We start from the raw sequence: 26,261 nt of genomic DNA, 5'->3' as shown, positions 1-26,261 counted from the left end.
GTATACCACTCCTTCAGACACACCCCCTTACCTGTGAATATTCCTGTATAGTAAACAGTCTGTAAAACTCGGTGTGTCCGATTCCTGCTATGCACTGCTAAGATCAGTGGCTGACAGCAAGTGAAAAATACAAATATGCTATCTGCATTTGACCATTTTGGAGTACAGCTTAGCTTGCCTGTAAGCTGTATTTAAACTGTCTCAGCTAAACTTCTGCTGAGGTTTGCTTTGAGCCGTCCTTCTGATGTTTGCCAAGGCAATCAGCATACTCTGATGAAAAGTCAGAGGGCCTTATCGAACCATGAAATGATTTAAAGTGGCATGTCTTCATCTCCTGTTTCCCATCTTTCTCTCTCAAAACCATGCCCATTATTCACACTGCTGTACTTTTAACCCAGCTCACCTCTGGATGTGGTTTTTGGATACATTTCCTATTTTGGGGGAGCTTCAAGTGTAGATGACTGTTGTGCAAATCAAACAGTACTCCCGTCTGCTGCTATTGGCTGTTTCAACAGCAGATATTTTGACATGTCACATCAGGAATGACCGAGGTGTGATTGATGGTGTTAATCACAGAGTCCACTTATAAACATTCCAGTCCTTGTATTGTGTACATTTGCTCACTTGCATACACCTGCATGACACAGAGCCATCATTACTGACATCAGCCCCACCTGTGCTTTCCTTCCAATAAGAAATCAAATGTTTAAAAGCTTCTTTTAAAATAACTATTTCTCTCTCTGATTGTTGGGGAGAACATACAGGGAAAAAATTATGAAGCTATACTTAGTGATATATCTCTTAAAGCTATTGAATGTAGCTCTTTAGTGAGCAACAGAACTACAACATAACTAGTGACATCGGTCAGAGCGTAAAAAGGCCATTACTGGATGCTGATTACGGTGTGAAGCTCAGTAATGTTACAGAAAGTCCTCCGAATTTCCTCAAAATCTACTCCCATTCATGACAGACGGTTGATTTGACCTCATACTAAAAGTTAGTGATTCATTAGCTTGATTGTGTTGGGACTCCTTTACTTTTGTAGGTTCCTACATGTTTGTTCTTGAAAAACCCATGACGGAGCCTGCTCTGTTTGAACCAGTGAGCTTAGTTAAACGCAGGGTCATTTGCATTTACTGGAATGCAAACTGGAACCATTTTTCATTCACTTTGACATGATTATGTTTTTCTCTGCACATAGGCCAGAGCTCACAATAGCCATGGTGGAGTATGCAGAGCCTAATTTTCGAGCTTTCAAAAGAACAAAAACATTTCCCTCGAACAAAGAGATCAGGTTTTATTTTATTTTAAGTCAAAATCCAGTGGTCTTCCCTCCACTGTTTGACATCTTTAATACAACTTGTACCTGAAAGAGTCTCTTGGTTATCCTGTAGGTCAGGAATGTCAAACTCATTTTACATCGTGGGACACTTTGATCTTTAAGTGGGCTGGATTACTGAAACTTCCCATTCTGTCAATGTAAAGACGTTTAACTACACAGTCTCAATATCCTCCTGAGAACCAGCTCAAAAGATGACATCCTGGCCTTTCCAATGATATCTCATGTGTTTGGGTGGCCTCTTTTAGCTTCAAATAGGCAGGACATCACAAAAAAAAGTTAAACCGAAAGATCCTTGTTTTAGGGCTGGGCCATATCATACCGTTCACGGTAATACCGGTATAATGTTGGGCAACAATAAGAAAATGAAATATCGCGATAGAATACGGGTAAAACGCGCATGCGCAGTGCCTTTGTTTTCATACGCACATGACGGAAAAAACACGGTGGCGATACAGAATGAGAAGGGCGAAAGTGGATCGTTGAATGAAATAGATGAACCAGAACTGGTTTGTAAAAATGCTGCAACTTCAGTGGTGTGGAACTGGTTTGGCTTTCGTCCATCAGATACACAACAAAGCACTATTTTTGGTAGCGCGTGCTAGCGGGCCGTCGTTATTACCGTGTTTTTTGGAAAATACGGCACACTTAAAATCAATCCTTTGATTTATCTGAAAATCGACAGTGCCCCTTATAATCCCGTGTGCCTTATGTATGAATTCTGGTTGTGTTTACTGACCAGTGCCGTAGCTCCGCAAACGCACATAACGCACACTGCGTAGGGCACCAAATGGCCGGTAGGGCACCAAAAAAATCAGGGTCGTAAAAAAAAAAAGTAAACCATATTAATACTATAAATATCATATGCATTAATATGGTTAAACAATACAAAAGCAACATAAAACAATTTTCCTGAGAAAAGGGGTGAATCTGCTTTGTGCCCTGTCTCCAGTCTCCTCCTGGTGCCCCCCCACTCCCAGTGGTCTGTTCTATAATTGGTAAACACCTGTTTGAACATGGCCTCGAAACTGCAACAGGAGTCGGGAGCGGAGAAAAGAAAGAAGAAGAGGAAGCGTGATGAAACTCAGGCGTCGCTTGCCGGTAAGGCAATGTTTAAATAATAATAATAAAAAAAGTTCATTATTGTAGCCCTTGCTTGCACGCTCATGTCCGTCAACTCTGTGATAGCTCCTGTTAGCAGTGTTCATACTGTGTTAACAAATGTTGCAAATGATTGATGTTGGGTAGTTTGTTTACGTTGTGGATATGAATATAGAATGGACTACTAAAAGCAACTCATCATGGTCACTCAATTGACGGTTTTCAGATAACGTTAGCAATCGTGACTCACGATTGCTAACGTTATCGTGATTCGTGAGACTAGCATTTCCCTCCTCAGGTTGCTAGCTGGCTAACGTCATGCATGCTACTGATTAACCTTAACTTTGGGATAGGTCAGTGATGCAGTCAAGTATTATTATCAGATTAGACAAGATTACTTTGTATGTTGCTGCATTTCAGGATATCTATAAAGACGCATATCTTATTTATGCCATTGACGTCTGAACACATAAATAGTTCTCGTCTTTCTTTAGGTTCATAGATCAAGGGCGACATCTGTTGGTGAAACTGTAATATGAAACCTATATCTTCCAGTAATATAGATTTCCTACTTGCGCATTTATATCAAATTATGTACAGCATGTTTATATTGCCATTTGCCATTATGAAAATCTATACATGTAAAATATAGTTAGTAATTTTTAAATGTACCAGTGACTTACTTAATTTATTAGTCTTATAATGCAATCTTTCGTAGGCCTACTGTAGATTCAAAATTGTATTTCTGTAAAATCCCTGAATATTTTCTCTTGTATGCAGGGTCAATGCTTAAATATGTTCAAGGAGGATCTCAAGGACAGGATGAACCATCCAGTAGTAGTGCCATCCCTGGACATCAACCACCAGCCATTGTAGACCCTGCAACAATCCCTAGCCAAGAAGAACAAGAACCATCAACCACCAGTTCAGGTACAGTTCCATACACAAGTACCACTGAGAGTCCTGTCACTGAGAGACTATCAGAAAGTGACACTGTGGAGACATGTGTGCCCCCTTCAACCGATCCTGCTCTTTGGCCAGCTCACATTGTAGATGCTGATCGTGTTGAAATTGTGCGGAGAGGTCCTTTTAATGTCAGCTCTGATTTTAATTTTCCAAAGGGGCCTGATGGAAGAGCATTTCACACTAGCCTTAAGTTCAAAATTCTTCCCAATGGAGAAAAGGTTCACCGGAGCTGGTTAGTGTACTCACCGCAGAACAATGCTGTGTTCTGCTTTGCATGTAAGCTTTTCAGTGTGAAGGATATAAAGCTGAGTACAGAGGGCTTCAGTGACTGGTCGAACATCAACATCCGTTTGAGGGGTCATGAGTGTAGCCAAGACCACATACAGTGCATGCTTAAGTGGAGAGAACTGGACACACGGCTAAAGAAAAGCATGGCAATAGATCAACAGGAGTTGACCTTACTAGAGGCAGAAAGGAAAAAGTGGCGAGAGATTCTCAAACGATTACTCTCAATAACTCTCTCACTGGCTTCCAGAAATTTGTCTTTTAGGGGCTCTTCTGACTGTCTTTATGAGCCGGACAATGGCAACTTCTTGAAGGAAGTAGAGCTTATGGCAACATATGACCTTGTAATGGCAAATCACTTGGCCAACATAAAAGATGAAGGTTCCCACACACATTACCTCAGCCCTGAGACACAGAACGAACTAATTCAGATTATCTCTTCAGAAACATTCCGCGCCATTGTGAAGCAAATCCAGTTGGCAAAATACTTCTCCATCATTCTTGACTGTACTCCAGATGTGAGTCACACTGAACAAATGTCAGTCATAGTACGCATTGTTTGTTTCCAAGCACAACCAGATATTAAAGAATACTTTCTTGGCTATATAAATGTGGAGCAAACAACTGGCCTTAACCTGTCCAATGTTGTCCTTGACAAGTTGAAGGAGCTTGGCATTCCATTTGAAAACTGTCGAGGACAGGCCTATGACAATGGGGCCAACATGAAGGGGAAGAAGCAAGGTGTTCAGGCCAGACTGCTACAATTAAACCCGAGAGCATTGTTTGTGCCTTGTGGAGCTCACACGATAAATCTGGTCATAGCTGATGCTGCCAAGTCCTCTCCAGATGCAACTGGCTACTTTGGGTATTTGCAGAAGTTGTTCAATTTCTTTTCCAGTGCCACCCAGCGATGGGCCATTTTAACAAAACATGTGAAATTGACACTTAAATCTTGGAGTGACGTTAGATGGGAAAGCAGGCTTCAAAGTGTAACTGCTGTCCGGAGTCAGACAAAAGAAGTGAGGGATGCTCTCCTGGAGGCCAGAGAAGCTGTAAGTGATGCAGTCGCAAAGGTGGAGGCTCAAGTGCTTGCTGAGGAAGTAGCCTCATTTCGATTTTTGATTTGCTCCATCGTGTGGTGTGAACTTCTTACAATCACAAACCAGGTGAACAAGTTACTACAGTCCAGCTCCATGCAGCTCGATGTTGCTGTCAGGCTCATTGACACTGCCAAAAGTAACCTCTCTAAATACAGACAGTCTGGGTTTGATGAGGCTGTGTCAGCTGCCAAAGAACTCTGTGAGGCCCTGAACATAGAACCACAGTTGAAGGAGAAAAGGCTCAGGAGCACAAAAAGGCAGTTTGCATATGAAGCTGTTGATGAGCCCCTCCATGATGCCCTTAAAAAGCTTGAGGTCACATTTTTCAATTGTGTTGTGGACTCTGCTTTAATCTCCCTACAGGAGAGGTTTGAGACCATGAATCAAGTGAAGGAGAAATATGGAGTGCTGCTTGATTTCAGCAAAGTGAATGGGATGTCCAAGGAGGATTTAAAAAAACACTGCACTGAAGTACAGAAGACACTGACAGATAAGGGAGTAGCTGACATTGATGGACCTGAGATGATGCAGGAAATCATCAACCTTCCTCAGCTGCCACCACAGACGTCTGCTTTGGAAATGCTGTCATTTTTACATGACAATCAGCTTCAAGAGGTATATCCCAATCTGTGGATTGCTCTGCGTATTGCACTGACCCTGCCTGTCACAGTTGCCTCTGCTGAGCGAAGCTTTTCAAAGCTCAAACTCATTAAAACGTACCTGCGTTCATCAATGGGGCAGGAACGTTTAAGTGGTCTGGCTGTTATCAGCATCAATGGTGACGTGGCTCAGAAGCTATCATATGATGACCTTATAGCTGATTTTGCAACCAGAAAATGCAGGCGTGTGCCTCTCTAGGCCCTAGAGAGGCACACCACGCCTGCATTTTCTGGTTGTCAGAGTATGCCCTAGAGTCTAGGGCATACTCTGACAACGAATTGTAAAAATGTTTAACATAGTTACTTAAGGAATGTGGCTTTTGTGTTCAAATTCTTATTTTTCTTATTTAAGTTTCTTATTTAAATTCTATTGTGAAACTATTTGTAAATATATTAATAATAATACTATTATATTATATATATTATTTTTTTATAAAAAAAATTACACATTATTGCCAGGCTCTTTGTTCTTGTTCCAATGTTCAATTTTTGTTTCAGTATTTATTTGTAACAGTAACCTCCTTTAACCTTATTTATTTGTTTAACTGTCATGTTTGTTGTTATTTAATTAAACAAATTCCACTGAGAAATTCAAAAGTATTAATGTTTTTGTTTTGTTTTTTCAGTGGCGGGGGGGGGGGGGGGGGGGCACCATAAAGCATTTGTGCTTAGGGCACCCAAATGGCAAGCAACGGCCCTGTTACTGACCTCGAAACGATTTTATGTACACGGCGCTCGAAAATCTGTCAAATGTTTTAGTACGACTTTGCTAAGCTACGATGGATTGTCGGAGCATTACGGCTATCATAGGGAGGAGCCTCGCGGAGTGATACGTACTGTGCTTCAACATAATGGTACCGTATAGTGTGTGTGTATAACCTCTTTTTAAGTTTTGTGGATATTATACATGGTTATGCTGAGGATATGTCGGCCAATTCCCACTGGAAATGCCTTTTGGTTAAACTGTCAGCAAGGAATTTGCATTTGCACAGTTAAATTTTTAGATAACTTTAATGCACATAAAAAACAGCTGCTTGTTTAAGCGAAAATACATTGATATTTTTATTTGCACTAATAAAGTTGTGGAGTTGTAAAGTATTTTGTCTAGTGTCAATCATATCGTCAGTTATATCGTTATCTCAAATTTTCAAATGTATATTGTGATAAATATTTTTGGTCATATCGCCCTGCTCTACCTTGTTTCCTCGGTTCTCAGGAAACAAAAAGAAGTGCAATTTAAACTGTGTGCCTCAGTTTTTCTACATATTAAACAAATTGTGCTGCAGGAAACAAGTTTTTCGTGTATAAATTCTAAGAAATAATAGCCAATTCCTGAATAAGTCAAAGTCAGAAATTCCGAGTTCCCAGTTGGAAGTTTTTGTTGAACTCCCACTCAACTCGGACTTCTTGCTCAGGAGTTGGATCAGCCCCAGATACTTTGATCTATCAAAGCATTATAACATAAGTATTATCCTGTATTGCTAGTGATACTTGAATCGCTCTACTTTGCTAAGAACCAAAAGAAATCTGTTTTTTTTTTTTTCTGGGTCTGATGTATCTGGAACACAGTGCAAATGTTTTAAATTACATAGAAACGTTTGGTAGCTCATTGCCCGTGTTTTTGTTAATAATGTCCCATAGTGGAAAAAAACTAATTTCTAAAAAACATCTATCACTTTATTGTTTATCTATTACTTAATAACACTGATGTAGTAGGAATGCGGTGCGGGGAAGCTCTTTATCAGTTGGCAAAGCTTTAAATGCAAATACACATTGTCCAAAGTTGTCCAATGGGCCTTCATTGCTAGGCCGACTCTGGGACCCGGGCCTTATGTTTGACACCCCTGCTGAAGAATATTGAGAACTGAGAAAGCGGAACATTGTGTGCCACACGGATATAACAACGAGTTACCGTGACAAACAAAACAAAACCACACAAGTAAGGCACAAACATAAACTGCAGTTACTGTGCAGCTAATATATTTTTCCCTTGCTTAAACAAACCAATTATGTGCCCTCCGCCAACGAGCTCGCACCCACAGTCGCGAGTCATATCTCTGCACTAAACAAACCCAGACTGTAGTTTATCTGTTACATAAGCCTCTGAAAGTGGACTTACACCTATAGCCACAGCCAGCGGCTTTAGCATGTTACCAACTGCTGCACTGCCTGCGAAGACGCATACGACATTGAAACTCTTGTAACCCATTTTAGTCTCACGTCCCGGGAGTTTACCTACTGCAAAAGACATATACTGGGTAGACATCTTGGCTCAGCCCAGACCGTGCCCGTTCAGCCTTACCCTCGCGTGGCGGGAGCCACAATGACGCCAGTTGCACCACTACGTAGGCGGCGTGCACCGCGATCCCTCAGGTGCGCATGTCAGCGAAGGGGTTCCCTAGCGGTAACGCAGTGAAAAAGCGAGCCAACAACACTATTTCCGGTTTGAAAATTGCTTTCAGAATAAAGGTTTTAAAAAAACATTTTCAAAATGTTTTAAACCAGCGGTCCCCAACCTTTTTTGCGCCACGGACCGGTTTATGCACGACAATATTTTCACGGACCGGCCTTTAAGGTGTCGCGAATAAATACAACAAAATAAAACTAGTACCCATACCGAAAAAAAGAAGATTTATTCATAACACACGTGAAAAGACCAAGGAAAGCCGAGTAAACGATAAAAACGATAACAAAATAACGCTGAAAACCGATAAAAACCCTGAAAACTATACATTTCACACCTGAACCTCAACTCTCGCGGCCCGGTACCCGTCCGAGGCCCGGGGGTTGGGGACCGCAGTTTTAAGCCACTGAATATTTGAGTATTACTGATCTCAGAAAAGGAAAGAAGTAAATTATACAATCAACTGTCATTTTTGAATAGTTCAGGCTCTGTCCGGAAATGGACAATAAATCCTGCTAGTCTATAATCCCAAAATATAATGATTGTGTGGGGACAGAAAATACACAGCTGCTCCCAGCTTTTGAAGTCTTGAGCTTGGTAAACCAGCCAGGTTGCTTTTGTTGATGTAAAATAGTTGTACCTGTGTGAAAAGACATTAAATTTGCGGTGTTAATAGATATTGGATTACTGTTTAAATACTCCTGCTCTCAAAGGCGGCCCTCCACAACATTTTATAAAATTGTTTAGGTTTTTTTCTTAATTCAGGATAAAATGAAATCTCCTGTCCTGAGCTTGGGATATTGAATCTCACTGCAGCTGGACAATTCTCTAAGACTGTGTGGCGGCCAGTTTTTCTTTTCTTAATTTTTCTTAGCGAAATAAACTGGAAATAAATACTGTTTAAACTGGGAAAATTCTTCAAAGGTTGAGAAAAGTTCTAATGAATTCTCTTAAACATTTTTTTTTCCACCAATGACTTTTTTAACCTAATAAAATATAGCATTAAAAAACATATTTGTTTTGACTGTTCAACTGCAAGTGTGCTCATTCTTGAATCTATGCCTTGAACAGCTGCGGCAAGCTTTACATGGATGGTGCTGTTGCAGTGGATGTTTTCTGACACATCCAAACAGGGCATGAATTGTTGTTGAGAAAATCAAAGAACACACACACACACACACACACAAACACACACAGACTTGTCTTCACGTTTTTTTAGAGAGGTTTACGGAAGTGCCAAGTATTCCATGGTCCAACTTTTCAGATGTGTCATCTTTTTACTGTTAATATCACTGCAAATTGTTGTATGGAAGTAATCATGTTTGCAGCCCAAATAATTCTATGCATGAATAAAGTAAAGGTTTACTTCCATCCTAGGAAAAGGATGCTTCTTTGGGGACATTGCACAGAAAAGCCTGTCAGAATATTAATTTAAAGGCGTTTCCTATGAGACTGTAAACATGTAACAGTGAAAAAGCGGATTTACTTTTGTGTTATATGAGGATGGAGGAGAGCAAGGTAGTTGTGTCACCTTTAGATGGTCGTGGTTTAATTGTGAAAAACGGAATTCGGAAGTGTTGCCGTCTTTGCTGCTAGCAGAACACAGGCCGCAGTGATTTGGTAGCCGCTGCAGTAGGAGGAAGGACCGCGGTTCTACCGCTTCTATCTTTCAGTTTCGCCTCAAAATTTGCTTGGTGGTTCTTTCTGGTAGCAACCAGTTAATTATATGTAGAGTAACGATCTTATATGACAGCTAAATCGTAGTATTACTAACGGACAGTGATATCAATCGCCATTTTAATCGCACGTTTTCCCTGTCAGAAGCGCTAGCACAACAATGGCTCTGAAAAGAATTCACAAGGTAAGGAAGTGAACGGCGAGGCCCAGGATTTCGCAGTTTGGTTATAGATCTAATTCCAAGGTTGTCTAGCGGATGCTTGTCCGGCAGATTAGTTGTACTGACAATAATTTGAAAAACGGATCTATTTATTCAAGTTAGGTTTGAGCTGGCAGCTAACGGTCTGTGAGTCTGAATAGCGAGCGGCGACACTGAGAGCAGCAATGCGCCGCCTTTCAGTGCTGCTACAAATGGGCCAACTCCACCATTGGCTGTGTTAGCTGTTCTTGGTTGTGTCACATAGCTTCACAATCTGTTTCGGTTCATTAAGAATGTATTCGATACCGCGTATAAAAAGATGTTTAGCTTGCCATGGTTGTCACTAGTTAATGGTATTAGTGGTGTGTTAGCTGCTGCTGGCTAACATTATCTCTCCCGGTTGTTGGCTAGTTTGGATGCAGGCTAGCCCACTGCATTTCTATCTTTATAGTAAACTAGCGGCAGTTTTCACGATATGCTATCAGATATGTCTTCATTAGTCGATATAAACGGCAGCCTACGTAGCTAACATTATTCAACACGGCGGCTTTCGTTTACTTAACCCGCTATTTGATTTGACAGATAACTGAAGTTATCCGGCTAGCGGTAACGGCTAGCTCAGGAGTCCAGAGCTTATTTAATTAAAGGACGGACGGCTTCTTTGTCGCTAGCCATTTAAATACCCGATCATTTGCTGTTGTTAGAGGAACAGTAAAAGTTCAAACATAATGATCGCTATATCGGAAGCGAGCATGTACCTCCTCCCCGTTTTTTTTTCGTTAACTGTATATTGTCATCTTAATTCATAACCTGCAGGTTTTCGCAGTAGTCATGTCAAAGCAGCCATGTTATTGTTTGCATTGAACATGCTTATGGCTCAACGGGAGAAGCAGTACATAAGGAAATTCTTGTTAATGTTAGCAGCGAGTCGGTGTTGTAAAAACAGGCCCCACGCGTTGTTCGCCTTTGATGGCATGTTGCTGATAGCAGGCGAGCCCTATAATCGTTATTGTGCCGCTCGTCTGATTGAGTTAGCTCCGCGTTGTTTGGTCCTGTTGCAATTAATTCCCCACGTAGCATAAAGGCATGTCATAATTTGGCCAGGCAGCTCGCTTCATGTTTCTCTTACATGACATCCTGTGCTGCTGTCGAGCCGGAGAGGTTAGCGTTTACGCTAAGCTAACGTTACCAGCATACCGTTTACTGCGAGCTAACCAGTTTACACGGCTGTGTGGGCTATAGTAAAAGCTTTGTCAAATTATCGTGATCTCGGTTTGGGTGTACGTGTGTTAGCCGCTCTACCTGGAGAAAGGCAGTTACGTAATAGCGGTCAGTGCCATAAGCAAAGGCTCGGGGTGCTATAGTAGTGTTGTTGTGTCACCGGGAAATGCTTTGAGTTACTGTAGCAGGGAGCCTTTATGGCTGTGGCACCGGCCTCAGGAGCTGTCTGAAAACAAGACAGAGCTCCTGGTGAGCAGAGGAAGTAGTAAGTAGAACAGCCTCTATAAGATTATTGAAGCTCTTTTTTTTGTGCCCACCCCAAACACATGCTTAAACAGAGGAAATTCTTGTGTGGTTATTTTTATGTTGCATTTCCTTTTTCTCTCTGTTCTTTAGATTGGGGTTGCGCTGATTGTTTAATTAATAGCCCGATATTGGTGTTTGTAAAACAACCTGGCTAAACCTGATATTTCTGCTTGCTCCTTCTTTGTTATTTGTTTTTTTATCATCTCTTCTTTCAGTTTATTCGGAGGATTGTTGAAGGGAACTTTAAAAATGTGTATATTAGAAGGATATATTCTTAACGATTAAGTTGAATTTCTGAGACAAGTCAAAATACACTGATAATCGTGTTTTAGAAATGAGGACATTTTCTCTGTTAATGTATAGACTGCTTGGACCTCACACAGAGAAGAAGAAGAAGAAGAAGAAAACAGCAAAGTGCTCTGTTCTATACATTGTAGCTAAAAGGTTGAGATGCAGTTTGGCAGGTTCACCTTAAACCTTCCACACTTTCCTAACACCCTTTGATGAACTCAGGGAGTTGACTTCAATCTTTAACATTTTAAATTTATTTTCAAAATGGAAAATATTAAAATCAATTACTTTATATTATTCTTATTTTTTTCTTCATTTGGCCCTACTTAATTACAAAGAAATAAATGTCATTCACCTCTTAAACACACTGTCTGGACTCTTATCTGGCACAATACTGATGTGACACAAAAGATAAACAGGACACTTTCATCAGTGAATGCTATCCTGTATGCAGATGCTGGTGTTTTTAGCCCTCTTATCTGTTCTTAGTTTTTATGGTCTATTTAATGCTTCGCTGTATGGCCGGACCCAAACAACTCACATCTCTTTGGTTTGTCTCAGGAGTTGAACGACTTGGCACGGGACCCACCAGCCCAGTGTTCTGCAGGACCAGTAGGAGATGACAGTAAGTCAACATTTAAACCCACAGTGTCACGTTAGCTGTGTGTAAGCAGGATTCAGAACCCTTTCCCGCTTTTTATTTGAACTTATTCATAATCTTATGTGACCAAATCATTTTTCAATCATCAAATTATACTCGCATATGACATAGGAATCAATGACAGATCCATGAAGACCAACATCTATAAAATAGATTAAATTAGTGTTCGTTTCTGCTTGAAGGTTATTCTTAGAGCTCACATCCAGGAAATACCTGCAGCTCCTATTGTGAAGATTTCTGGGTAATTATAAAAGCATAACCCACTGTATTGCTTCATGTAGGTTTTACTTTTACTTTCACAGCAAGGGTATTTTTTCTTTTGTAATGTTGGGAGTAAATCAGAGTTCAGATTTCTTTTTTTAATCTCATAGACTGAACCAATAATGAAATGCAGAAGGCATTAACTGAACTGAACTTAGCCCTGCAGTATGTTTGTCAATGTTTCCTTGTAACCAGTACTTTAAATGTTGTATGTAAAACTCCCAAGGTGCTTCTATTATTGCAGGTTAATTAAACAAAATTTGGTCCTAATGCTAAAATTTGTGTGCAGAGTTAAAAAAAAAAAAAAGTTCAGAATATTGAAAAACTTTGATGATATGGGGATTTTTTTTGTACTGAAGGAAAATGTTTAGTGAGCAGTTTAACACTTTCTCTTTGATGCGTTTCTGGTTTGATCAATAAGTCACTCAGTCCTAAACCACAGTGTCCACAATCTTGTGACCTGAGGTTTAAGTGTCAGTAAATCCAGACACTTAAATGCCTGCATAATTTTGGAATTTTCACTTTGGCTCGATCTCATCAACTTGGTCTTGACCCTGCTGTAACGTCAAAATCCAAACTGTAGTTTTTAATGACCAGCGTCCAGTTTAGTTAGTTGCTTTTAAGAAATATTTTTGATACATTAAGATCTTGTATTGTGGTAGATCTGACGCTGTCCCGTGCTATATACACAAACAGATACATTCAGTTAATCGCTCTGATGATGTGCCTTGATATTTAAGTCCATTTAACGATTGCTCTTATTCTGTCTTGGTAATACAGCAGTGTTTTTACATATAGCTGTAATCCTTTATAATCATGTCTTTTATGAATGATAGTGTGGGAGTAATAATAATTGCCCTAGATGGGTATGTTTAGAACAAGTAGCATGAATAAACACAGACAGATTGTATTTAGGATGTTTAAAAAAAAAATAGACAGAGTGACTATATTAAGTGTATGCACGCTGATTTAAATATGAACTCATGGACTTGCAAATTACGTGCTGCCCCAGTCATTGCACAGAGGTTGACGCAAACTTAGCCAGGAGTAGTAATGCGGCGGCTGCCTGCCCGACACATCCTGAGTGCAACACCTGGGTTCAACAAGAGACCGACACCCACGCTGTTGTCTCATGTTTGAGGTTTGTGACGTCTGCATACATAACCAGAATCGTCACAGGGTGTACAGTGCAGCTGCTCTAATATGTTGTATTGTTTTTAGGAAACAATCTACATGCTTTGTTTCTTTAGTCTGTTTTCATGTCTTCAGACTGATTTTTGCATATTGATATCTGTTCCTAAATTATTTATTGAAACTATTCTTTAAAACAACAAAACTTATGTGCAAGATTCCTTGAAGATTATTAAATGAAATATGAATATGTTGTGTTGAAACTCAAGACTAACCCATGAATGTGTTAATATCCTTTGTGTGTGCGTGTGTGAGGGGGGATGTTGCATTTAGGTTCCAGTCAAAACAAAAACATTTGATTTTTATCTTAGGACCGCACGCGCAGGACACGTCCATATGTGTCTGCATGCTGTCAAGATCACAACAACCGTCTGAGGAGTTTTTCCTTTGTTTTAAAGTCTGACATTTTAATGACACAATCATAGTGTGGATCCCTTAAGCACTGCATCCTGGGATTTTGGTGTGCAGTCTGTGTTTGTGCACGATAGCGTCTAACTTTTGTACTTGTGCGGGGAAAAAATCAGTAGCAGAACTTTTTATTTGTTTGCTGTACACATCGCTTCCTGCCATCAACATCAAAAAAACCAAGACGGTGTCTCTTGTGAAATGCAGTTATTGTGGCTTTCTTCACAAATGTGACATTTCTCCTCAGACAGGATGCTTGAATTGGACAGGTTTAAAAGATCACAGTCAGATTACAGTGGTTTGTTTTGGTGGTTATCCAAGCTCTTTAAAAAAATCACTTCTTGTTTATTAATTTCCTCTGAAGCAGCAGGTTAGTGTTATTCATGTGCTGCAAGTGTATATGTAGTCATTTCTAATTAAGAAAAGACTGTCCTCAGCTGCACTTTATTTAAAGCCTGTTACTCAACTGTATAAATAAACAGGCACGCTTCATGTGGCATTATTTATTCTAACACTTCCCAGACACACATCATGTCCTCAGTTTCATAACAAATTTCTCCTTTTTTGTTTCAGTGTTTCACTGGCAAGCCACAATAATGGGACCCGTAAGTACTCACACAGTCACAGCTTTAACCGTTGCTTTAGGTTTATGGGAAATTCACGTACATGCGCACGACTCTGAATTGTTCTCACTATAAGTTTTCTACCTGCCTGTTTCCTTTTATACCATAATTGTAATGAAGCCCATTGGGCTTCTCTCTCCTTCAGAATGACAGTCCTTACCAGAGCGGGGTTTTCTTCTTGACCATACACTTCCCCACAGACTACCCCTTCAAACCGCCAAAGGTGAGCACCAGAGCATGCAAAGAAGTAGCTTTTCATAAACAGAGGGTGCCTAAGTTCCTCTTGCCCGTTAAAGCGTGCCACAGCTTTACGTCGTTCAGCTTTCTGCCGTCTCCCCCTCTTTCTTGGCTCCCCCCATTCATCTGTTTTCAGGTTGCATTTACCACAAGAATCTACCACCCAAATATCAACAGCAACGGCAGCATCTGTCTTGACATCCTGCGATCACAGTGGTCTCCGGCTCTCACCATCTCCAAAGGTAAGGAGATGTTTCTGGCTGCAGAGTAAAAGAGAAACGCCCCGTTTTCTTCTTTTTTTTTCTCTCGTGAAAGCGCTACCTCCAAATGCATTCCTGTGGCAGAGGTCCTTGATTTAAACTGGCGCAGCACTATCTCAGTGAATGTCAGAGATGGTCCTTGAGCTAATACAGTGGTTTACACAAATAGCGTCCCTCATGCACTGTGAGTGTTTTTGTAGACCAATTATGTTTATGATCAGAAGTGGAATAGATGGGACATGCTAGCATGTGAGGGTCATCCAAAGGAAAATGTATCCAAACTCTGAAAATGTCAGTTTTTATGTGTGAGAACTCTTAACCTTTTGTGTGGTCTGTTCCAGTTCTCCTGTCCATCTGCTCTCTGCTGTGCGACCCAAACCCGGACGACCCATTAGTACCCGAGATCGCCCGCATCTACAAGACTGACAGGGAAAAGTGAGTTGTTTGCATGAATAGTTTGCTTTCATGTGCCTTTTCAGATTGTTGCTAGTAACACTGTTGCTAACAGTGTGTGACATAACAGAAAAAATTGAAACTGTCACCACGAGTCTTTAAAATAGCCACACAGTTAACAGTGAGGTTCAGATGTGTCACTCACTCCCCACATTTGGTTTCGAAACACCCAGACAGCAACAGCAAACCTAACTCGGGGCTTCATAATGGGCGAATATCCTCTGTGGCCATGTCCAACTTTTATATACAGGCTATGGTCAAGAAGGCTGTTTAATGTTAGAGCGTGTGAAACTTGAGCTTTTTGATTAGTCATGCGTGAGGGTGAATGAATGCAAACATTGGGGCACAGACATGCCACCTTTCTGGAGTTGTCACCCCGTTGAGACGATCAGAATTTGCTACCTGTGAAATTAACGATTGATCGATAAGGCCGGAGAGCCAGAATTGGCTCAACAAAGACTCCCAATTTGGCCCACTGGCTCTGGAAAGTATGAAATATTGCATATATTTTGGATTTTAACTATTTTCATAACTTGGAACTTTTATAAAGACCCAAAGAGCTCCCCATGGTCATTTGTGCTACATCAAAGTAATTAAGTAGTAGATAAATGACTAAATGGCAGAAAAGGTCCTTTTTTTATATATATATAAATATCTACTATAAAAAATAATAAAATCTTACAATGGGTCCACAGTAAATAAAAATAAAAAATTACATTTTATGTGAATGAACAAATTAAGTCACAACTCTTTCAGTAACTTTACACATTTATTTCTTACTCTTTCAGGCCAGAGTCGTGCTGACAGGTGTGTTTTATATACAGCACGTTTCTCTTATCGTGTAGAAAAACAGATACGTTCCATTGAAAATTCCTTTGTCTTATATTAAAGTATCTGAGGGATTTCATATGAAGCTAAACATCTTTATCGTGACAGAAAGGAGAATGGCACTCGTCTGAGCCTACGATGTAAAATGAGGACGATGTGTCTGCTCTGTGCCATTCGCTCATGAAATTTCTGCCCTCCTCTTTGGCTTCTCCCCAGCTTGATGCACTCTGACAAAAACCTAATTGCTGTGCAGGTTTAGTGACAGGCAGTGGATGGCCAATTAAATTGTTGAAAGTGCAAGCAAGTTTTGAACAGTCACGGTGACGTCGCAACAGAAACGTGATGCGGCCACACTCGTTGCGATTCAGACTTCGGGGAGCATCTGCTCTAATTCGGGCTCCCCGTTTCAGACACGTTGATGGGACCAGTCAGAGTAAAGGCAGTGGTGCAGATTGACTACAAGTGTTCAACATGTTGATCCTTCACTAAGTTAAAACTGACCACTCTCCTCTCTTTCTCTTTTTTTTTTTTCTTTCTTGTTCACAGGTACAACAAAATAGCTCGGGAATGGACACAAAAGTATGCAATGTAGTGTTGGGGGTAGAAACATGGCCAACCACCTCTACGACGTAAAGGCTAGGGGAGCTTCAGACGTAAAGAGAAAACAAACAAAAAAACCATACAAACAAATGAAAAGTTTAAACAAGATCTTGTTGGTTTCCATTGGAGTGCTTTCTTTGAGCCACGCCTCCCCTTCACCAGAGTACCTGTAAAACTCCCTCTGCCCCACCTTCTCTCTCTCTCCCTCTATTTGCTCTATCTTTACCCCTTCCCTCCCTCCGCCCCTCAGCTCACCCACCCCTCCTCTAGTGTACATATTGTCAACTTGCAATGGTAAAGCCCATCTCCCCTTTTTCACCACCTACCAACTCCTCCTCCATCTCCTGACTTCTGTATTCCATTTGTCACCAAGCAGGTTGGGCTGTCACCGATCCTCCACCCTCCCCTGTTTATTCCCTGCACGCCCGCATTCTCACCCACCATCACTAAAAGCATTCCTTTAAGCACCAGTCAAGCTTTGAGGGGACCTTTTTCTTCCCCCATTATCTTCCAGTTTAATTTTATTTTTGAGGGGGAGGGGACAGTAAGATGGAGGGATTTTTACACTCTGCACCCTTTCTTGTTTTTGTTGTCCTAATGATTTCCATCTGTAGGGGTGACATTTCAAGGAAGTAGTCAAAGAGCACTCTGTGTTTTATACAAGGCTATGTAACATGGAAAAAAATTACACGCAGCCTATTTTTGGTCTTCTGTTGGATTCTATGAAAGGACTTGAATTTATCCCCACACCTCCTGTTCCTCATTCCTCCCTCCCCCAATCTTCCCTCACCCAAGTTGACCCCTTTGTACACACACACACACACACACACACACATGCACACACAACTGTAACCCCCATGTCACCCTCACCACCATCGTTTCTTTATTCACAAAAAGTGGAGGTTCTGGACCAGGTATTTAAGCAATTCATTTTTTTTCTTAGTTTAACCTGTGTTTTTATTTCCCACCCCATAATTCTTTAGTTTGCTTTTATCTTTCTTTTTTTGTTTGTTTTTTTTTGCTATTGTTAAATTAGAGGCTAACATCTTAAATGGCTATGGGACTGGCTTGGGCTCTGGGTGCGAGGAGAACCCACTCTTCTTGCACAAAACCTCTGTATATTGAATTACCTGAGAGGCTCGTTGAGCTTTGTGTGTTGATTAAACTGTGTAATAAAAACCCTCGACTCCTGTGTTGACTCATACTCAGCCTCTTTTTGAAGAAGGCATACAGAGGCAGGTTGGCAACATCTGAATGCAGTTAAGAGGAAGTTCTGCAGAAATCTAACAGGATAAATAAGATGAGCAATTACCTCATTCTTTTATGGTTACCTCTATTCCACAGAATTCTGTGAATACTGGGGAGCATAACAAAAATACAAGACTTGAAAGCTTTTGAAATTACATAATTCTTGGGCGCTTGTAGAGTCCAGTCAAGCCTTTAGAAAAGGTCATTTGTCGCCCTCTGGTGGTATGTAAAGTAGTTGGGAGACCTTCCAGCTCTGTCACAGCTAAATTAAAAGCTTTGACTGGTAAAACTTTATAATTTATATATTTAAGCATTGTAAATCTATAAATGGGGTTTATTTTGAGTCAAAGGTGTTATGTTCAACCCCCCCCCCCCCCTCCTTTTTTCTTTTTTTTTTTAAGCCAGTGACCTGTAAAGGAAATGGGACTCACCAAAGCTCGCAGTGGTCAAGATAATTATCCGCCGTTAGGAAAATTTGCCAGGCAGTGGAATTTTATTTATCTTTTGGCTATGGACCCGATAGTGAAGAGTTTTAACAAATACACTTAAAATAAAACGTAATATTTATTTATTTTATTTCTGGAACGTATTACTCATCACGGCAATTCCAACTTCAAAGAGCGCTAAAGCGAAGCCGGAAATGGTATGGGGGTTACGCTCTTACCCTTGTCGAGCTTCGTTCTTCCTCGGTTTTGATTGGTTGGTGGGCAGTGACGCAGCAGGTTCGGTGCGCTGTCAGAGTGGATAGTTTTGATAAGCTCTGTGGTTGACCTTGCTGCTGAGCGCTGATCACATACAGTACACCGTCCAAGGAGGGGAAAAAAAAAAAAAAACTCCCAACATGTCAGCCACCCATTTACCTGCAATGCCAATGCCTCCGATACCCGACTTACCCAGCTCGGGTTTCAGGTTAACTAAAGGTAAAGTATTAAAGCTGGCTAATAGCATGCTAGCCTTGTATGAGTGTTTTGTTAGCCGTTAGCGGGTCTGCGACAGTGTTGTAGAAAAAACTGTAGGATACTGTGTGGTTGTATTGAGGCTACCGCGTTTAATAGTAACGTAAAGACTCAAATATTTTTATATAGACTTTGTAGTTGCATTGTAAACTTTTCCCCTTCTTCTGGCATGGCGCCGTTAGCTGGCTAACCGGTCACCGAACCCAGTTGGACACGGGTTAATTTTTCCAACTTTAGACTTCACTCAGTGTGGGCCACAGCTAAACGCTATCTCCGTATGCCCGGCTTCCCGCCGCTCTAGCCAAGCAGAAGTTCACAGAAGTTGCTGATCAGGTCTGACAGCAGGGCCCACATTCCTGTTCTGAAACATGTGATTCTCAGTACTCGGCAGATAATCCTCCATGGCTTGGAAAAATTTCGCCACTCCTGGCCTTGGAAAACACCGCCACATACCTGCTTGTTGGTTTTCTAAGAATAGGCCTAAACTACTCTAGCATAAACCCTTTCAGAACCGAGAAACTGTTAATGCCACTAGGTCCGACAGGCTGAAATGATGACTAAAATGATGTTGCCTCAAATGACAGTTATGATCACTTGTTTAAGACATTACATAAAAGTCCTTATCATATTTGTCTTTTTTCAGAGCATTTTTTGGTTGCCGTGCCGGTGGCGGTGGTTGCAGCTGTCGGAGGCTTTCTCGTCAGCCAGTACCTGAACAGGCGGAGCTGCAAAAAGGGCCAAGTGAACACCTGCATCAACAAAGACAGCCCTAAAGTGGTCCACAGCTTTGACATGGAGGACATCGCCACCAAGGCCGTGTACTGCCGCTGCTGGAAGTCAAAGAAGGTTGGTCCCCAGGCAGCGATAAATGTCCTTTAGCTTAAACTTCAAGTAACAGTCATTGAGCTTTCTAAGCTTGCAGGTAATCTTATCAGAGGTCCAAAACTGCTTAGCTTTCTGCAGTCACAGGTCACGGTTTGACACATATTGTGCTGATCACGTCCCAGTTGGTAATGGGATGTGACCATCTTTAACATCCCTGACCTGCGCTGAAAGTTACCCTCTGACAGCCCTCCATGCTTAGTCGGTTTCAAACTGCTGTTAGCATGAACTCATATGTGGCTAACAGACTCTCTTCATATGACTGATAAGAGTGAATTCTGTTGTCGTTTCTCCTCTTCCCTGCAGTTCCCTTACTGCGATGGTTCCCACACTAAACACAACGAGGAAACCGGGGACAACGTTGGACCGCTCATCATCAAAAAGAAGGACGCGTAATCTGAGCCACCGGAGAACTCGGCCCTCCCTGACTCCTCGCACGCCCGGCCCGATCATCTGTCATTCTCATTGCCGTGTCACACTGATTGATGATTACAGTATGACGCTGATATGTTCAGTCCAAACTCTGAGCATTGTCCTTTGCCCGTAACAGAAAAACATAGTTTTAATATCAAACTGGCCACACTGCTCTGACACTGCTTAGTGTGACTTTGAAATCAAAGGTCATTTGAGGACAGATAAGTTAGATATGGTGGCACTATGACTGCAGCTCGCAGTATGACCTACTTAATGTGCCGTTTGTTTAAAGTTCTCACTGGGCCTGATAAAGGTGAAATATTTCCCCGTGCGGGCATTGTGCCTTCATGTTTGGTGTCCTTTCAGCCGCCTCCTCTGGCTGTGGGGCAGGTGGCTGAAAGACGAGACCTTCAGTCAGTCCAGCGTCTCGGTGAACTGAAGCGTAGGCCTTAAATTTAAATCTAAACCAGAATCCAAACGCTCACACAACCCTACATGAATGTTAACACACATTGTTTTGTTTGTTTTGCTGCTTTAGTCAGAGGAGGTAGAAGTTTAGTTTGTTGTTAATGAACTGTTGAAACTGTCTTCTTGTAACCAGTTCCTGTGGCTTTCTGGGAAAACTTGTGTTGAATCTGTGTTCAGCAGCTCGTGCCCATTAAGAATATATTCTGCCGTTTCAGCAGGTTGATTTTTCTACTGGCTGCGGGGTGTCTGGTTTGATTCATTGTTCTGTACATTGTGAATAAAACTTGAGTGACCCAATTTGAAAGCTTCATTTATTCATTTCGTTCGCCTTTTTCCACCACAGGATCGGAACGCGTGTCACAGCGCTGTGCTGATGGATTAACGCAGGACGGGGGTAATGAGTAAACAGCTCTGTGTGCGTGTGTGTGACTGCGGTGGGATCGGGGCTGTGATTTGTGTGGGAGAGACGGAAGTGAGGGGGGCTCCCGTGCTGCAGTGTCCACCGACACCAGTGGCCATTTTAAGACGGAGCAGTATTTGCGGTGACCGCTAGAAGACGCTGTGTTTACACGGATCGCCCAGGCCAGACAGACAGCAGTGTACGCGAACACGGTGGGCCCCTGCTCCCATAGTGACACGTGCGCGCGCTCGCACACACACATAGACACGCACGCACGAGGTATCTGGCTGCGTGCCAGATGCAACGGAGGACTCTCAGAAGAGGTGGAGTGGACTCCGCCGTCCCCGCGTGAGGAGTCACCTTTAACAGACAGCGAGCTCACGTGCTTCAAAGCAGACGGACATTAGCATAAAGGCTATTTATGTTAAACAGGCTAATTTAGCTCACAGGGCTCTTCCTGTTTTCCGAGTGACCTGTAAAAATATCATTTTATTTTGTAGCTGTTTGTTTTGATATTTATTTACATCCACCGTGTGTGACACCACAACCCAGTGTGCTTTTATGTATGAAAGGTCACGGCGCTGGCTTCCGGTGTGGATAAGACACCAGTTCAGACGGTAAAAAAATAAACAGTAAATCTGTATTTAAATCCATTTTAAGGGGAAGAGTTGTTTTGGTTGGATTTTTTTGTCTTGTTTTTTTTAAATAAGAGCTTTTTTTTAATGTTAAAATAAGTAGGCGAAGCCTGGACTGCACAAACAGTAAACGCTTAAGAGTTTTCAGCTACTTTACTGAACATTTAATATAGCAAAGTTTGATTGAATACATTTAAAGATTTATAAAAGGACAAACAGGAATAATTAATAAACTGGGCTTTTGACTAGTTTCCACAGGCCTGAATAAGGCATAATTATATATATATATATATATATATATGTATATATATGTGTGTGTGTGTGTGTGTGTGTATGTGTGTGTGTGTGTATGTGTGTAAGAGCCTAACAAGACTTTCTAGTAGAGAAAACATAACGAGCGTAAATTATAAGTGTGCCCGGTGTTTACATAATTTTTTACATGTGTCTCAGTTGTGCTGTTGACTGCGTGTGACCGGTGGCCTTGATTCGCCTTAGTATTCCCGCTGCCAGCTAACGGTGTGTGCTGATCTGCTTCTGTGGACGTTTCACGGGGTCGCTCTGACCAGAGCCTCGACTGCAGAGTCCACTTCGCATTTTGAGCGACGCCCCCAAATTCCGTGCAGAGTGTTTGCAGACCCTCCGGGACGGAGAGGTGGAGGAGGAATCGGCTGCTCCGCCGTCCATATACGCTACAATCACCACGCCATTAGTTCATGACTTCATCATATCTTTGACAGGAGAGCTCGGGTCGTGTTTGTAAGGTAAGCGGGGAGCTTTTCTCGACACTTCCTGTTGATTTTCGCCGTGTTGTATTGTCGCCTTTTTTCTTGCGCGCAGCGCCGTGTCGCAGCGACCACTCGGACTGTGGTCAGCTCGCCGTGGCGTCGGTCGAGCACCGTCTTCTTAGGTAACCTTAATAACGGCCAAATGATCGATCTGGTTTCCCGATCGATCCGCCAAAGGGGGCGATTGGCCGGTCTTGTAATAACACCCATCTCCCGTGTTTAATCAGCGGAGTAGTTTTTCTACAAATGTGGACACGGAACATAGCCTGGTCTTTTTTTATCCACAGCAACCGCATCGTTGCGCACCTCGCTCCTCGTCGTCGATAGCAGACAAAAGACAGCCTGTTTTTTTCCCCCGGCGTCCCTTATTTAGTCTTTCTCTGCTGAGCTTAAGCTTTGGCTGGCACACATAACAGCAGTCGTCAAAATGTATTTGAAAAGCGCGCTCCACATTTGACCTGCGCATATGCGCATATCTTTGCATATTGTTGTCGCTCTGTTATTGATTGCATTGATATACCGTGAAATTCTTAAAGGGATACTGCCTCCTGTATGCGGAAATCATTGGCAAGCATGCAGTGTGTGTCAGATACATGGCTGCCTTCATCTCTGTCCGGGGAGTTTGATTTCTGAGCCTGTGCACATGCATGTTATATTTTTGTCTTTAAGCACCGAATCTCTGCACTCTGCTTCTCTGGCTGTGTTTGGTGGCTCTGACTGAGAACATATCTCCCAGCCCTTCTTTCCTCGTAACTCTCTTTCTGTGTTTGTCACTCCAACATTTCTATTCTTAACCTTCCTCTCTTCATCCCCTATTCATTTCTAGCTCTCCAGGACTCCGAGGCTGCTGCAGAGAATGGGAATAGGGACACAGGCCAAGGCTTGCCATTTTGGCTGAAGTAACAGCAGGACAGTTGTCAGCCTCGCATCGGCTTCAATCCCCTTCTCCCTCACCTCTCCTCCCACACGCGCACGCATACTCACACAAGGACAGACAACTCCCCGTAGCCAGCTATGTCCACCGCGGTAGACATCGCTGGCCCTTCCTCCCCGGATCAGGCCCACAGCAGTGCTAAAATCCCCAATGAGCCACTGAGACCAAGCCTTAAGCGCTCTAACCACCCTTACAGCCTCTCCCATTACATCTCCACCCCTTCCCCGGCCGTGGATGTCAAAAGCCTGATGGAGCCCTCCTCATCTCAGCAACGGGCCACCCAGCCCGGCCACGCTAAGCCTCGCCGGGCCCCCTCCTGGCCCGACATGTGGGAGTCGCCCAGCGGGCTCCACCTGGCCCACGCTGCGGAGCTGCTGATGCGCGCTGGGCTTCTGGCTCTCACCCCTGCCACCACAGAGCAAGCCAGTTTGGGCGCACAGAGCAGCCAGCCAGCTAAGAGGGAGGCTGCAGAGGCAAAGAGCGGAAAGGGAGACGGCGAGGGAGGTGGGTCCGGGCCTGAGGAGGAGGAAGAGGACTCCTCTGCATGCAGCACTGACTTCCAGCCCTTCCTGGGTGCCTGGTTCCCCTTCAGCCCCGCTCTTTTCCCCCTGGCAGGCTTCCAGATGGGGGGAGGTCACTGGAGAAGCACAGCCATGGGAGCTGAGGGCATAGAGGGGCTGGTGGCCGAAGGATACTCTCCCAGCTCCCTGGGCGGGAGCAGCGGAGGCAGGAGGAAGAGGAAGAGGTGCGGGGAGTGCGTACCGTGCCGGCGTCAGACGAACTGCGAACAGTGCAGCAGCTGCCGCAATCGCAAGAGGGGACACCAGATCTGTAAATACAGGAAGTGTGAGGAGCTGAAGAGGAAGCCCGGGGGGCCGGGGTTTGAGAGCAGAGTGTCTGGGTTTGATCTGAGGGGGTCTGATTTTACTTTGGGTCTGGCACAGGAGAGAAGCAATGGAGCCTTGGACGGATAGTAACGCTTGCGGTGGCAGGATTTGTCAGAGGTTCCCGGTTGGATGATTGTTGAGGAGCTGCAGTTTTAACAAAACAAAAATTACAAAACCACACACACACACCAACACACACTCACCCACAGGACACCCTGTTAACATGCTCGGACTGTGACTGCCAGAGACGTTTAAAGATGTTGTGTTTCGTGCAGAGCTGCAGCTCCCGTTTAAGAATGTCCACACACGTTCCCATCCATTTTGACAATCAGAGAATTGGAGAGGCGAGAAAGAAGGATACCAATGTTTGTCAATATTCAGATGATGACAAAAATTCTGTAAATAGACTGTAAATATCTGGAAAACATTATGTCTTCTTCTTCCTTTTTCTTTTTTTTCTTTTTTTTTACGTTGCTTTCCAGTTTGGATGTACTGTGCTTCAAAGGTAAAGAGGAGCCAAATGTTTTGTTTCTAACGAGGGGAGTTTCTGTTGTTCTGACGTCACTGCATCAGTAAGAAGTGAATGAGTTTGGCCTCGGCTAAATTATTTCATGTGCAACTTGTACTGTATAGCGCTGTTTGCCCTTTTGAAATAAAAGAAATTTGCCATGTGCACTCGTCTACAAGCTCTATGCTACGTCTTTATGTGTGTGTGTGTGTGTGCACTCATTTGTAATTGGGCGTATGTGTCCGTTTGCAACCTTGTTTCTGCTTGCGCACACATGTGCTCCTGTATGTGTGTGCGAGGTTGTGTGTGGATTATGAGTCACCTAATGGTGTGGCTGAGAGCCTTATCACAACCCCACAGACACACAAACACACCTACACGCTGCCTTGGCAAGTCCAGTGCGTGCACTTGAGCACACCTAACCTGACACACACAATCATCACAAACATTCGGGCTCTTCCTCGCACACAATTTCCTTTTTTTTTTTTAAATTTTCCACGTATGTATATATAAATCTCTCACACACGCATACACAGATGAGGGGGGGGGGGGGCAGATTTCAAGCCGAATACACAGCCAGCTGGGCTGAGGCTACAGGGTGGGTTTTTGCTTGTTGCCGTAACGATGGCTGATGTGATAAGACCTTCTTCCTCGGCGCCACACTCCAGGGGACCGCAGGGAAGACGTAACCATGGCAACGGCCGGCCCGAGGTGTCACGCTATAATTGGGCCACGGCTGCACTTCCTGTGAGCCTTCAGTCAGGGGGGATCGCAGAGGGACTGTGTGTGTGCTTGTATGTGAGTGTGCATCTGTGGGGGTGGGGGCAGGAGGGGGATGTGCACGTCCGTGCGTGTGTGTGTGTGTGTGTGTGTGTGTGTGTGTGTGTGTGTGTGTGCGTGTGTGTTTGTCAGGCAGGGAGAGAGAGAGAGAGACAGAGAGAGAGGGAAAGCACTGCACGCCAGCCAACGCAGGACACTGCCAACTCATGGAGAAAAGCAGCGAGCTCCAACATCATGCAATTACAACGCTCCCACTGAATGAGAAACACGCAGTCTTTTAGTTTTGAGTCCACAGTC

The 26,261-nt window shown here is 42.9% G+C and overlaps 4 protein-coding genes across 5 annotated transcripts in view; 3 read left to right on the top strand and 1 right to left on the bottom strand.

Moving 5' to 3' along the window:
- Positions 1-7,844, bottom strand: part of LOC309690848 (protein phosphatase 3 catalytic subunit alpha-like) — a 48,390-nt gene extending 40,546 nt beyond the window's left edge. The window contains exon 1 of the mRNA XM_082508242.1: positions 7,753-7,844. The gene's annotated coding sequence lies outside the window, so the exon portion shown is untranslated. The remainder of the gene's footprint in view (positions 1-7,752) is intronic.
- A 1,585-nt stretch (positions 7,845-9,429) lies between these two features.
- On the top strand, positions 9,430-18,259 carry ube2d2 (ubiquitin-conjugating enzyme E2D 2). 2 transcript variants are annotated; one of them, XM_082557185.1, is made up of 7 exons: positions 9,433-9,715; positions 12,110-12,173; positions 14,640-14,671; positions 14,835-14,912; positions 15,063-15,168; positions 15,528-15,621; positions 17,014-18,259. In XM_082557185.1, the coding sequence occupies exons 1-7, from the start codon at positions 9,692-9,694 to the stop codon at positions 17,057-17,059; spliced, it is 444 nt and encodes a 147-aa protein (XP_082413311.1). In that variant the 5' UTR covers positions 9,433-9,691; the 3' UTR covers positions 17,060-18,259. The 2 variants fall into 2 exon arrangements, with proteins under 2 accessions (XP_082413310.1, XP_082413311.1); XM_082557184.1 differs by having other exon boundaries at positions 9,430-9,715; positions 14,835-15,168.
- A 746-nt stretch (positions 18,260-19,005) lies between these two features.
- On the top strand, positions 19,006-21,332 carry LOC309716515 (CDGSH iron-sulfur domain-containing protein 1). The gene is made up of 3 exons (XM_082550349.1): positions 19,006-19,235; positions 19,915-20,117; positions 20,460-21,332. Exons 1-3 carry the CDS (start codon positions 19,157-19,159, stop codon positions 20,547-20,549), a joined length of 372 nt encoding a protein of 123 aa, XP_082406475.1. The 5' UTR covers positions 19,006-19,156; the 3' UTR covers positions 20,550-21,332.
- Positions 21,333-21,457: 125 nt separating this feature from the next.
- On the top strand, positions 21,458-25,349 carry cxxc5b (CXXC finger protein 5b). Its single transcript, XM_082550336.1, has 3 exons — positions 21,458-22,052; positions 22,521-22,831; positions 23,682-25,349. The coding sequence occupies exon 3, from the start codon at positions 23,870-23,872 to the stop codon at positions 24,761-24,763; it is 894 nt and encodes a 297-aa protein (XP_082406462.1). The 5' UTR covers positions 21,458-22,052; positions 22,521-22,831; positions 23,682-23,869; the 3' UTR covers positions 24,764-25,349.
- Positions 25,350-26,261: the final 912 nt, after the last annotated feature.

This window comes from Aulonocara stuartgranti (assembly GCF_965226115.1).
Source record: "Aulonocara stuartgranti genome assembly, chromosome: 2".
NCBI classification, from domain to species: domain Eukaryota; kingdom Metazoa; phylum Chordata; class Actinopteri; order Cichliformes; family Cichlidae; genus Aulonocara; species Aulonocara stuartgranti.
Note: the sequence above shows the minus strand (reverse complement) of the source record. Positions and strands in the feature narration are given on the sequence as shown.